This window comes from Schistocerca americana, chromosome 6 (assembly GCF_021461395.2).
Source record: "Schistocerca americana isolate TAMUIC-IGC-003095 chromosome 6, iqSchAmer2.1, whole genome shotgun sequence".
NCBI lineage: Eukaryota > Metazoa > Arthropoda > Insecta > Orthoptera > Acrididae > Schistocerca > Schistocerca americana.
Genome location: NC_060124.1, coordinates 535605230 through 535617989, shown reverse-complemented (window position 1 = coordinate 535617989; position 12760 = coordinate 535605230). Strand labels below are relative to the sequence as shown.

General features: G+C 41.1%; 1 protein-coding gene across 1 annotated transcript; it reads left to right on the top strand.

Annotated features, from left to right (window-relative positions):
- The first annotated feature begins 4569 nt into the window (after positions 1–4569).
- LOC124620270 (piggyBac transposable element-derived protein 4-like) lies at positions 4570–11461 on the top strand. Its single transcript, XM_047146938.1, has 2 exons — positions 4570–4689; positions 10109–11461. Exons 1-2 carry the CDS (start codon positions 4570–4572, stop codon positions 11459–11461), a joined length of 1473 nt encoding a protein of 490 aa, XP_047002894.1.
- Positions 11462–12760: the final 1299 nt, after the last annotated feature.

The following is a 12760-nucleotide window of genomic DNA, read 5'->3' as shown; positions in this document are numbered from 1 at the left end:
TATTTATAAATTAATTAGACACATGCTTGTCTCTTTAGGACAAATGCTTTTCAAATTCTGTATTTCTTTGAACTACATTTTCTTGTATGTTATACTAGAGCGACATACTAAAAACCGATGTAAACGAAAAGTATGGTTGTATTAAACTGGGTATGTGTTTATATGTTAATATTATTAAAAATCATAGGCTTTTGTGGTACATTAAAATTATAACTAACCGCAATTAATATGTGATAGGGAGGGGGGAAGGGGTGGGGGAGGAGGGAGAGGCACTGACAAACTGTGAACGCCCACTCTCCACGTCTGTCCTTTATACGGATTTTTACACCAATTAAGTTGTCGAGTTCCGTATTTCATTTGATATTTCAGCACTTTGTTGTCAATGTCGAGCTCCTTCTGGTTGCTTATAATATTTTCCGTGTAACTGAAGAGACTAATCGTTAAGCTGCTTTGTTATGGTTCAAATGGTTCTGAGCACTATGGGACTTTACATCTGAGGTCATCAATACTCTAGAACTTAGAACTACTTAAACCTAACTAACCAAAGGACATCACACACATCCGTGCCTGAGGCAGGATTCGAACCTCCGACCGTAGTAGCAACTCCGTTCCGGACTGAAGCGTCTGGAACCGCACAGCCACAGCGGCCGGCTACTGGCATGTCTTCTGAAATAGCAAGACTGGTGTTTATTTGTATTTTTCTACCTCTACACAGGATGGAGAAAAAATTGTGTCACGAAATTTTAACCCTGGATAGCTGAAGCCAGTAGGAACCAAAATTACTAATGTTGTATATAGGTCCGCCGGCCCCGTTGGCCGAGCGGTTCTAGGCGCTTCAGTCTGGAATCTTGCGACTGCTACAGTCGCAGGTTCCAATCCTGCCTCGGGCATGGATGTGTGTGATGTCCTTAGGTTAGTTAGGTTTAAGTAGTTCTAAGTTCTAGGGGACTGATGACCTCAGGTGTTAAGTCCCATAGTGCTCAGAGCCATTTGTCCGCCCATTCACGTCTTGTTTGCCTTGGTGTGTCTATGCACACATTGCCAAAGTCCACCGTGCATGCTGCATTCGAAAAAGAAAACCATGTTGTCATTGAAATTCAGTGGCGACATGTAATATAATGTGGAATTCAAAGTGTATGTGGTCATGCATACTATCCAGAACTTCTCGAAAATATCTGCAAGTAGTTCAACGTCCATGCCCATATATAGCTTTGCATACTCCCCTAAATCATAGAAGCTGAATTCCTGCTAAACATTCGCCCGATGCTTATACTCGGAATTCGTTATGGTATAGCCTGTAATATTACTGGTGAATGTGGGTATGTCAGGCAATGTGACTTACTTGAGTCTCTCTTTGAAATTCAGGTATTTATAAGGAAAGACAACATTATTCGTCATGAGTGGAAGTTCGCATCATCGGAAAATGCAGCTTTAGGGATTTACGTGTCCTCCTAACGTATTTCTAAAGCAGCGCTTGCATAAATCGAATTTAGTCCAGGAACTGTGATGTAATGTTTGGCGTCATTCGCCTGGAGAACGAGATGGGTGTCTTAATGCTCTCAGGCAGGAAATGATCTGGTCTTTGTGCAAACCAAAATCACCCAAATGCACAGTTATGAAATATTCATTATAACTGCTCAAATTGTAGAAGAATGTGAGTATGAGTCATGGCATGTAGTTGTTTAAGTTGCATGCAGTGTATGCTGTCCTGTAGAACTTCCACTGTGGGATGATCATGGAGATGTTGGTGCCATTATTGTGATCAAAATATCACGCAAGTTGTTCAACCCCACTGAGCAGCCACCTCCCAGAATTATACCTGACAAATGATATCAAACGATTTTTACCTGATTCATACCACCATACGACTCTATATGTCACAACATATGGTACATGCTGCTCTGTAATGGTTGCATGTGTATCAGAGCAGTCTCCCTTACAGAGCGCGATAAGAATGAGTAGACATTTAAAGTCGGTGTATGCTGTGAAGGGGCAACGCTCCTCGTGCTGGTATTTCTAGTTATCAATTGTCATTTCCACATGTACCGGTTCCTACGTGCAACAATCAGTCAGGTGCTTATCTAGACCATCTCTCGTAGTACAAGTGTTGATGCGTCTAGACCGATAACGACATTTACGAATGTTTCTCTCTTTGGGGTGAAAAGATAGCAATATACAGGGTGAATCAAAAAGAATACCACAACTTTAAAAATGTGTATTTAATGAAAGAAACATAATATAACCTTCTGTTATACATCATTACAAAGAGTATTTAAAAAGGTTTTTTTTCACTCAAAAACAAGTTCAGAGATGTTCAATATGGCCCCCTCCAGACACACGAGCAATATCAACCCGATACTCCAACTCGTTCCACACTCTCTGTAGCATATCAGGCGTAACAGTTTGGATAGCTGCTGTTATTTCTCGTTTCAAATCATCAATGGTGGCTGGGAGAGGTGGACGAAACACCATATCCTTAACATACCCCCATAAGAAAAAATCGCAGGGGGTAAGATCAGGGCTTCTTGGAGGCCAGTGATGAAGTGCTCTGTCACGGGCTGCCTGGCGGCCGATCCATCGCCTCAGACAGTGCTTGAACCAATTTCAGACGATAAGGTTTCATAACTAACCTTTTTCGTAGGACTCTCCATACAGTTGATTGTGGAATTTGCAGCTCTCTGCTAGCTCTGCGAGTCGATTTTCCTGGGCTGCGAACAAATGCTTGCTGGATGCGTGCTACAATTTCATCACTCGTTCTCGGCCGTCCAGAACTTTTCCCTTTGCACAAACACCCATTCTCTGTAAACTGTTTATACCAACGTTTAATACACCACCTATCAGGAGGTTTAACACCATACTTCGTTCGAAATGCACGCTGAACAACTGCCGTCGATTCACTTCTGCCGTACTCAATAACACAAAAAGCTTTCTGTTGAGCGGTCGCCATCTTAGCATCAACTGACGCTGACGCCTAGTCAACAGCGCCTCAAGTGAACAAATGTACAACTAAATGAAACTTTATAGCTCCCTTAATTCGCCGACAGATAGTGCTTAGCTCTGCCTTTTGTCGTTGCAGAGTTTTAAATTCCTAAATTTGTGGTATTCTTTTTGAATCACCCTGTATATTCTCTACCCACTTGTATCTGAAAAGTGTATAAAGTTATTCATAAAGTTTATAAAAGAATTATGAATGACCGCTATAATTTGAATGCAGTAGAGGACTTACTATCTGTTTCCTAAAAACTGATATCTGTCTTTTGTAATAGAACACAGAAATTTCAAAAGCTACCACCTGTGTTTCATAGTGATGAGGTTATTTCCAAGTATGACTCTGTGATAAGCATTTACCGTTCGATGTAAATTGTTATGTTGATGGCACATCTTCCATTAAACTGCGCTGTGAAGGTAGTAAATGAAGGTTCGAATAAAAATGGCTTTTTTTTAAAAAAAAAGTTTTTTTCTCTTCTTCTGTATAAATTTTATGGCTGGTCTAGCGGAACCAGTAGGTAATGATGATGATGTTTGGCTTGTCGGGCGCTCAACTGCTCGTTCATCAGCGCCTGTACACATTCCCAATCTGTACACAGTGCAGTCTAGCCACTTTCATGAATGAAGAGGACAACACAAAGGCCCAGTCCCCGGACAGGGAAAATCCACAACCCGGCCGGGAATCGATCTCGGGACCCCGTGATCCAGAGGTAGCAACGTTAGCCGCTAGCCCACGAGCTACGGACTCGTTGGTAATGAAGGCTACTCCCTTTCTCTATCAGCAAGTACCCTCTTGGTTGTGCTAAACCAGCAGCACATCCTTAAGCATTTTGAATTCGATGCAAATCATGCTGCAAGAGAGACATCAGGCAGTGTATCCATGTTATTTCTGGAGCGGACGAGAAGGAGGAGATGGACTGCATTGATCTGCTCTCTCAAGTATCCCCAATAAAGTGCAGTACCAGTGTGCAGAAGGTATATAATAAAATAAATTGATACTGTATATGACTGTTATTTACCATATTACTGTACTATCAAAGTAGAAAGTAATAATAATAATGAGCGTATGGCATTGGTAGCCGGGAGACCCCTCGCGGGGCGGTTCGGCCGCCGCTCCACAAGTTCTTTAATGCCACTACGGCGACTTGCAAGTGAATGAAGATGAAATTATGATGAAAGACACACAACATCCAGTCATCTCGAGGCAGAGAAAATCTCTGACCCCGTGTGCGGGAAGCGAGAACGCTACCGCTAGACCACGAGCCGCGGACGAAGTAGAAAGTGAGTATTTTGTTGGTGCAGAGTGACGTTAACTACACATTTTTACGCATGATTGCCATTTATGTGCTGTTATGTTAGTTACAAAGTCCTATTTTCTTCTTATGTAGGAACGTTATTTGCTATAATCTGAGAGTAGCAATAGTGCATTTTTTGGTGTCTTTTGATGCTAAGTTCCATATTTACAACCAAGTTCCTAAAATAATCGGCAAACAGCATTGAGGATGCATTACCATGCTGGAAATTGCAGATGTTTCATGCAGTTGCCCAGTGGAGGTACAGACTAAGAATCACAGTCTCAGCATGATGGAGGCACTAGGGAGGAGGGTGGTGGCGGTGGTGGGAGGACCAATGCGAGCACACGACAACATGTTGGTAGGAGAAAGAGCTCCAGTGGGGGAGGAGAGGCATCAGTTGTGGGTCGTAAGTTGCCGTCTTCATTATGATAGTTTTTTTTATTTTGTAATTTTTACGGGCTTCTGGGCCATGCCCATTCAGCCTTCTCAATAGTAATGTCAATTACGACGATACCAGAGTAAGGACAACACAACATGCAGTCCGAAAATGGATAAAATCTCCGACCTAGCAGGAACTGAACCTGAGACCCCTCAATTAGCAATTCGCCTCGCTAACCACGTAGCTACCGAAGTGGACATGACAGTTGCCACATCACACCGAAAGTAATCGAGTTCCTGTGAAACATGAACGCAAGTAGGCTACTCGACAGCTACTATGGCCATAAATTATAGTAACTGTCATGATAGTTATAGATCACCTCCTAAATGAACAAAAGAAGGACCTAAATGAAAGCTTTATTTGTATAAGTGGTACTAAGGCAAAAAAATGGTTCAAATGGCTCTGAGCACTATGGGACTCAACTTCTGAGGTCATTAGTCCCCTAGAACTTAGAACTAGTTAAACCTAACTAACCTAAGGACATCACACACATCCATGCCCGAGGCAGGATTCGAACCTGCGACCGTAGCGGTCTCGCGGATACTAAGGCAACTGGTCAGTTTGGTTCCGTAAGAGAACAATGCTCCCCACTTAGTTTGTACTGGAGCTGCACCCCCACTCATAGGGACAAACGAACATAAAAATAAAATAAGAGAAACCAGTATTCGCACTGAAAGATTTAAGTATATTTAAGCGTTTGTTTTTCCTGCGCGCCGTTCGGGAGTGGAACTGTAGAGAAATAGTGTGAAGGTGGTCCTATGAACCCTATGAAACCCCTGTTTAAGGGTGAATTACATCTGACCTCTAACAGCGGCCACAGTATACTGTATGTATCGAGTTTGTGGTTACACAGTTCGGAGAACGTCAGGTTTTGCTGAGGCCCCTTTAATTTACATTTTGTGTGCCGTAAGTCATTACGACGAGTCACCTTTCGTCCTGAGCAAAAGAGTCATGCATGGCTTCAGTGTGTAATCATTGGCAAATAAGGGTTGAGTCGTCTCAACTGCTCAGCAATAGAATCACGGAACAATGGAATCTGTGCGCTGTTGATCTGGCCACTGTTAAGCTATCAGAAGTCAGTAATCTCAACGACAATCAAAGTGAAACACTGACAACGAAAAACGTGGATTGTTCTTCACGTGGATGTAGTCAGTTTAACATAATATTATGCAAAATTAATTCCCAACGAAGATTAAGTTTGATAAAGGTTACAGTTTCTATGATTCTACGGGTCGTGGGGCCTTCAACGGTCTCGACAACAATAACAGCAATAATCACGAAACATTAGCTCTTTTAAAGCCCGCGTTCCAGACGCCGAACGGCTAAATGAAGCAGCAAGATACGCCTACAGAGGGAACATCAAGATGGTGTACTGTGCAGCACAGTGAAACACGGCGTTCTGCATGAGTAATAACAACAGTTCTAAGAGTTCCCCAAACACTTAATATAGGTTTTTCTAATAATTTTGCTCTGAAACGACATACAACAAAAATACTGTAAAACAGTTTTCTGAATGTTCTGGCCCTTTTATTAGTTTGCCTTTGTACTTCACTGTACACAGATTTCATTGGTAGTAAACAACGGGTCAAGCAGTCCTCACTCAAGGCGGGAAAGCGAACTTGGACGAGAAGCTGGTCCATTATATATGGCGTCACAACGGGGAATTTCACAACGAGCAGCATATCGACCGTCGTAGGTGGAATCAGATGCCGCATATTTTTGCTTCATGGAGAGAAATGTGACTGCTGAGATGCATAAGGGCTTTCTGCCTAACAAATGCAATTTAGGAGCCACCATATTTGTAATTTTGGCCATTATTGCTGGTGTTTCTACGTTATTGCTTAAATACTCTGAATATGATCTGATGTAATGCTATCATATTGTCATATTGATGCTCTCTAGAAAAAAGAGCCGCTTGTGGTACGGTTCTTTGTAATAAAAAATGTAGGTAACGAAGTATTGTTGGTTAAAAATATTCGTGTTTGGTGTTTTTCGTGCTTGGTGTTTTTCGTATCGTTACTTGGTGGATCCCGTTTCAAGACACCAGCGCATTAGAAGTTTATCAAAATCGCGCCTTCTTTGTATAAGTTATTGTAATTAAATGTCAGTTAACGACATCTCGATAGATAAGGCTTTGACAACATCGTAAAATCAAAGAAATGGATATACTTTACGTCTTTGAAACATAGTGTTACACATATGGGCACAAGCTGAGAACGAAGCGGTTTATGGCTAGGATCTCCTTTCAGCGAGTAATTTTTTAGTCGTTTGTGTATTTTCTTTCGGCATCTGTGACTTCCTTCTACATTTAATAGAAGCATATTCTGGAATATTCGATGTTTTATATAAGTGTATAAATTATATATAAGTTCGGGGATGTATTTGTTCCAGTTTGGAACGTCGTACGGAACATCGACCATTTAATTGCAAAAATTTCTGTCTGCATCACTGGCTGACTACCTCACAATCCAGTACAATGTGTCCTACAGGCGCTACGACATGACCGTCATCTTGATAAAGGAGCAAATATTTGCTTTAATATACACTGTGAAAGAGAGTTAGTGTTAGTTCAGTGTGGATATTATCAATTAGAACAATAAACAATGCGAATCAAAGACGCTTTCTTGCGTATGTGAAAAAGTAAAATGCGTCAGGCCGGAGTTAATACTCCAAAGGAATGTCAAAGCAGTTCTCTAAATACGCGTTACAATTCTTTGTTAATTCCACCGACATGTCCACAATATTCTCCGCTGTTTTTGATGTGTTGGTAAATGTGCCAACACCTTGTAGATAGATGAGGCAGAAAAGGAAGCTATCTAACGCAGACGGGCGTGACTTCTGGAACAGGATAAGTAGTGAATTCTAATAAGAAAAGTATGCAGCTCCTCGAATACTTATCTTTTATTCTTTTGTACATCGTTCTTCTTGTTGAGACATTTCATACGATAACTATCAAACTCTGTAAGGCTAATGGCGCCTTGCTAGGTCGTAGCCATGGACTTAGCTGAAGGCTATTCTGTCTCTCGGCAAATGAGAGAAAGGCTCGTCAGTGTAGTCGCTAGCAATGTCGTCCGTACAACTGGGGCGAGTGCTCTTCCGTATCTCGAGACCTGCCTTGTGGTGGCGCTCGATCTGCGATCACACAGTGGCGACACGCGGGTCCGACATGTACTAAATGGACCGCGGCCGATTTAAGCTGCCACCTAACAAGTGTGGTGTCTGGCGGTGACACCACAATTTTCTCCGCTTATCTTCAACGTTCACTAATGGAAGTGACGTAACTATTTCAAAGGCATCCATTATTGTTAAACAATCTTTGTTGTTTGCACGGCATATACAGTCGAAAATTGCAGCTGGAGGGGCAGTGCTAGCAAATTACGGTGAGGAGGACGGTCTGTGTGAAACACCAACTCGTAACTGAGTGTGCAACAACTACATTCGAAACCCCGTTACAATGTGTGCATTTTATAATGCCGATTACCATTACTATAAATAGAGTTTAGCAAGAGACCTTTTCTACTTTCCAACAAAAACTTTCGTCGGAGCAGCGCACTTCGCAAAAAACAGCATTGCTGATAATTTCCTGTAGTATTTTGAGATACACTGCCGGTCAGAAGTTTTAGATCCCTAACGAACAAAGCTGTATACTTTGTTTCAATGTTCAAAAACTGCATACAAACTAAATTCACCAACAAAATAAATATTTTCTCTCTCTGTGATTCTCTTCAAAGTACCAACACTGTGCCCTCAGTACAATTACACAAACTCTTGTCTTTCTGGAGATAAGATTTTGTAGTGTTTTTGCAGATACAGTAGTCCAACACTTCTGTAAATTACTCCAAAGACCTTCAACATTAGGTAACCTCATTTATCTATTCTCCCTGTCAAGTCCATCCCGTAAGACTTCAATGGAATTGAAAGCGGGAGACTAACTTGCCATATCATATTCTTCTGTTCCCCATATTTTTCTTTTCTTTTGACAGACCCTCTGCACAATTTAGATGCATGTCTCGGATCGTTGTCCTGCTCCAGAACAAATCTGCGAAATGCAAGTCTCTTGCCAGATGGAACTGCATCATTGATAAGTATCCTTGTACTATTACTCCTTTTCTCATTTTTTATTAATTCTCATTAGACCATTGACTTTATCAACCATAAAACATCCACACACCATGGCCGACCAGCCGCCGTTGCCGCCAAACATTACTCTTCATACGTTCTCCACGAAGTCGACGATGGCTTCGAAAATACTTCATATTTAGATTCGTCCGTGAAAACCACTGCTTTCGCTGTGCCCGTTGTAATAGTTCCACCTTATTTTGTTCACATAACAACCGTTTTATGGCCGCTATACACCACTTTAAAACTTGTTCACGGAGAAGGCGTTGCACTGTTGGGACAGCGATTGGAGTTGCTTGCATAGTATTTACTTTCTCGAGAATTTAACTCTTTCAAGTCTGGTGGTACAATTTGTGTACCACCTTATGTTGCACTGAGGCTGTACGGTGGTACATTATTTGTACCACCAATTTGGATGCGTAGAACAGCGCATTCTCGTGGTAGATTACTTGAACTACTAGCAGAGCATATTATCTGTAGTTCTTAGATGTATGCACCAGATGGCAGTTGTTACTGGGTTCTTGTAGCAGCACCAGTACTTCATATTTCAACTCTGGTGCGCTCAAGTACACTGAGGAGACATTGTTTGTGCAACATTGTTATTTGTTACCTGCTAACAGAAGCTTCCAACAAAATTTCTATTGGAATATGTAAGTACATTTGTTTATTTTAGTTTTTTGTGTTGTTCAAACTATTTCTACGAGAAATTATTAAAATGTAGCTAATTATTCATCGCTTCAAAATACGTACCACTGTACAACAACACTCAGTCTACTTCAGACGTAGGTAAATCTTACTCTTTACTTTTCAGTAATAATGAGGGGTCAGAGAAAGCTGACTGAGTCTAAAATTTTGAAAGCCCTCGAAGAGGATATTCCATCCGACATATCATTTGATAGTGGGGGCAGTGGTGACACCAACGACAATTCTTATTGTCTGGAACCAACTACATCCAGAACTATATTTGTTTGATTCTGATACGACAAGTGATTCTGAGGATGAGTGCCCAGCTACCGTTTCAGTGATTAGGTCACCAGAGACTGAGCTAAGTCAAACCGTCACAGTGCATCAGACTCCGTCTGAGATTGCTGATCATCAGTCGAAGACTGAACACAAGTGGAGCAAAACTGAACGCCCTGCCGATGCCCCTGCATTTACTTCCCAGTGTGGTCCCAGTGTTTTTGTTGTGGAGTTGGGCACACCATCACCATATCAGTTATTTAGAATTGTGCTTTCAGATGATATTATGGATTTATTTTTGTTTCAGACGAACTTATGCGCGCAACAGTCGTCTCTGACTACTGGTAAACCTTATGTGCCAGGATCCATGGAAGAATTAGAAACTTTCTTCGAGATAAATATCTTGATGGGCATAAAACCACTTCCTAGCTACAGAGACTACTGGAGTTCAGGTGCTGATCTCCATGATAGTTATGTGAGTCAGCTGATGTCAAAGAGGCGTTTCGAATGGTTTCTCACCAACTTACATTTGAATGACAATAGTAAAATGCCACAACGATGGGGCACCAACTATGATAAAATTTATAAGTTGCGTCCTTTCCTAGAAAGAATTTCACATAACTTACAGAAAGCACTTAATCCAAATGATTGTATGGCAGTGGACGAATCTATGATTAAATTTAAAGGAAGATATTCTATAAAACAGTACTTGCCAAAGAAACCTATCAAGAGAGGCTACAAGGAGTGGGTATTAGCAGACAAATCTGGCTATGCATGGAAATTGGACATTTACATAGGAAAGAAAGATAATGCTGTGGAAAAGAAATTGGGAGAAAGAGTTGTGAAAGACCTCACTGAAAATATTAAAGGTAAGGATCACAGAGTTTACTTTGATAATTATTTCAGTAGCCCAGATCTCCTAAGAGATTTAAAAGAAAACAAAATACATGCTTGTGGTACAGTGAATCCAAGTAGAAAATCTTTACCTAAGCTGAAAAGTGACAAGGAAATGAAAAGGGGTGACTATGATTGGGCTACTAGCAATACAGGCCTTAGTGTGATGAAGTGGAAAGACAAGAGATCCGTCCATCTGCTTTCAAATTTCCATGATCCAATTCAAACAACAGAGTTTACAAGAAAGGAAAAATATGGAAATGAAATAAAAGTTTCTTGCCCCATTGCTCTCTCCGATTACAATGCCAACATGAATTGTGTAGATAAATTTGACCAGCTGAAGGGCGTATATGAAACTGACAGAAAGAGCAGAAAGTTGTGGCACAAAATATTTTGGTACTTTATTGATGCCACCGTGGTGAATGCTTTCATCATCCATAAAGAAATGAAGTGGCCTAAGACGACTCTGAAGGACTTCATAAGAGAAATCGCAAGGGATTTAGTGGCACCTGCCTTGGTAGCTTCAAGAGGTAAAAAGCGAAGTCTGAGCAGCCATCTCCAGTTCAACAAGAAGAAATCCAATGTTCCGAAATCTGTGCGTCTTGAAAGTTCATCTCATCAGCCAGAAAGATCTACAAGGAGGAGATGTGCAGCATGTAGTTCCAAGAAACAACAAATTCGCACCGACTGGATGTGTAGTGTGTGTAAGGTTCCTCTATGCTTAGGGAAAAGGAAGACATGCTTCCAAGACTATCATGCATCTTGATGCAGGGTGGTACAAAAAACGAACACCTCCCTTGTGACCAACAATGACTATAAAAATTGAATTTTCATGTACAATGGTAATAATTATGTTCATTCTATTATAAATATGTTGCTTGTATGAATTTTTGACAATAAAAGTAAGTCGTGTACTTCTAGAGCTGTTTTTGGTCAAATTTGTTGTACTTGAAAGAGTTAAGGTGCAATAGGCGTCCTCTGGTTACGAATTGATTTTCCCTGTATGATGTTACTCGGTGTCTTCCAGACACACTTACATTGACACTAGTTTACTTGAACCGCTACAACGTATATACCAATGTAGATGGGGCTATGCCAACTTTTGTTGCTGTTGTCTTTCTGGAGTAGCGTTCCTGATGCAGGGCTAAAATTACAGTACGTTTTTCAATTCCAGTTTTCTGATTCTGTCCCATTAGGAGATATTACGTTATGAACCTCACTAGGTACACAAGCACACTGCCAGATTCACCCAGTGTACTGTACACTAACGCGAACTGAAGGAATGAGGCCTGTTAGAACGGAACCAGCTTAGGTTAAGGTACGTCAGTGTTGTAGCGGTTGCTCATCAGTGCCCCTCTAGGTGAACAACCAGTCAAATACACAGTACAGGCGCTTCCGAGTTTACATGATTATAATTGTTTTATTATTGGATTTGGGGATGTTATAAAATATTTAGAATGAATTCTCTGTTTTAATTAAAAATCCATAGATGTGATAGGTATTCTAAAAATTTTGTCCGGTAGTGTATATAATGACGGATCCAAAACCACAGCTAATGGCGGGGTTTGTTGCGTGTTCCTGTGGCCAAGCACATGTTGCAAAGAATCTGATTGCACTTCCCAGGGAGACTTTCCATAGAAGCGCCAACGAACTATGCGTGAAGCTTTAAATTAATTGCGGAAACTCACAATACAAACATTGCGCTTTTACTGTACTGCAGAAGGTTGTTCCAAGACATTCAGACGCCAGCTCTTCTCAGGAAAACTAATCTAATGGTAGCAGACACTAAGAATGCCACACAAAAAAAGTCTGTACTCTCGCGTAGAACTTAACGTTTATGTGGATCAAGGGACACGCTAACATTATATTTAATGAAGTTGTGGATGAGTTAGTGGCGATCGCTGGTAAAAATGGCTCTTTAAAGTATGACATCTCACCGAATGATTGCATTATACAGAAGAGGAAGACTAGAGTGGGCACTCGAATATCGGTCATCAAGGAGCAGTAAATGGAAATATTATGGACAAACATAGCCAAACATGCCCTTTAAGCCCTAATTCCTGGT

What these genes read in the sequence shown, in the direction of transcription:
- LOC124620270 (XM_047146938.1), top strand. Translation starts at nt 4,570, where the DNA reads ATGATGGAGGCACTAGGGAGGAGGGTGGTGGCGGTGGTGGGAGGACCA. An exon ending in AGAGGCATCAGTTGTGGGTC is followed by an intron (nt 4,690 to 10,108) that starts GTAAGTTGCCGT and finishes TTTTTGTTTCAG; the next exon opens with ACGAACTTATGCGCGCAACA.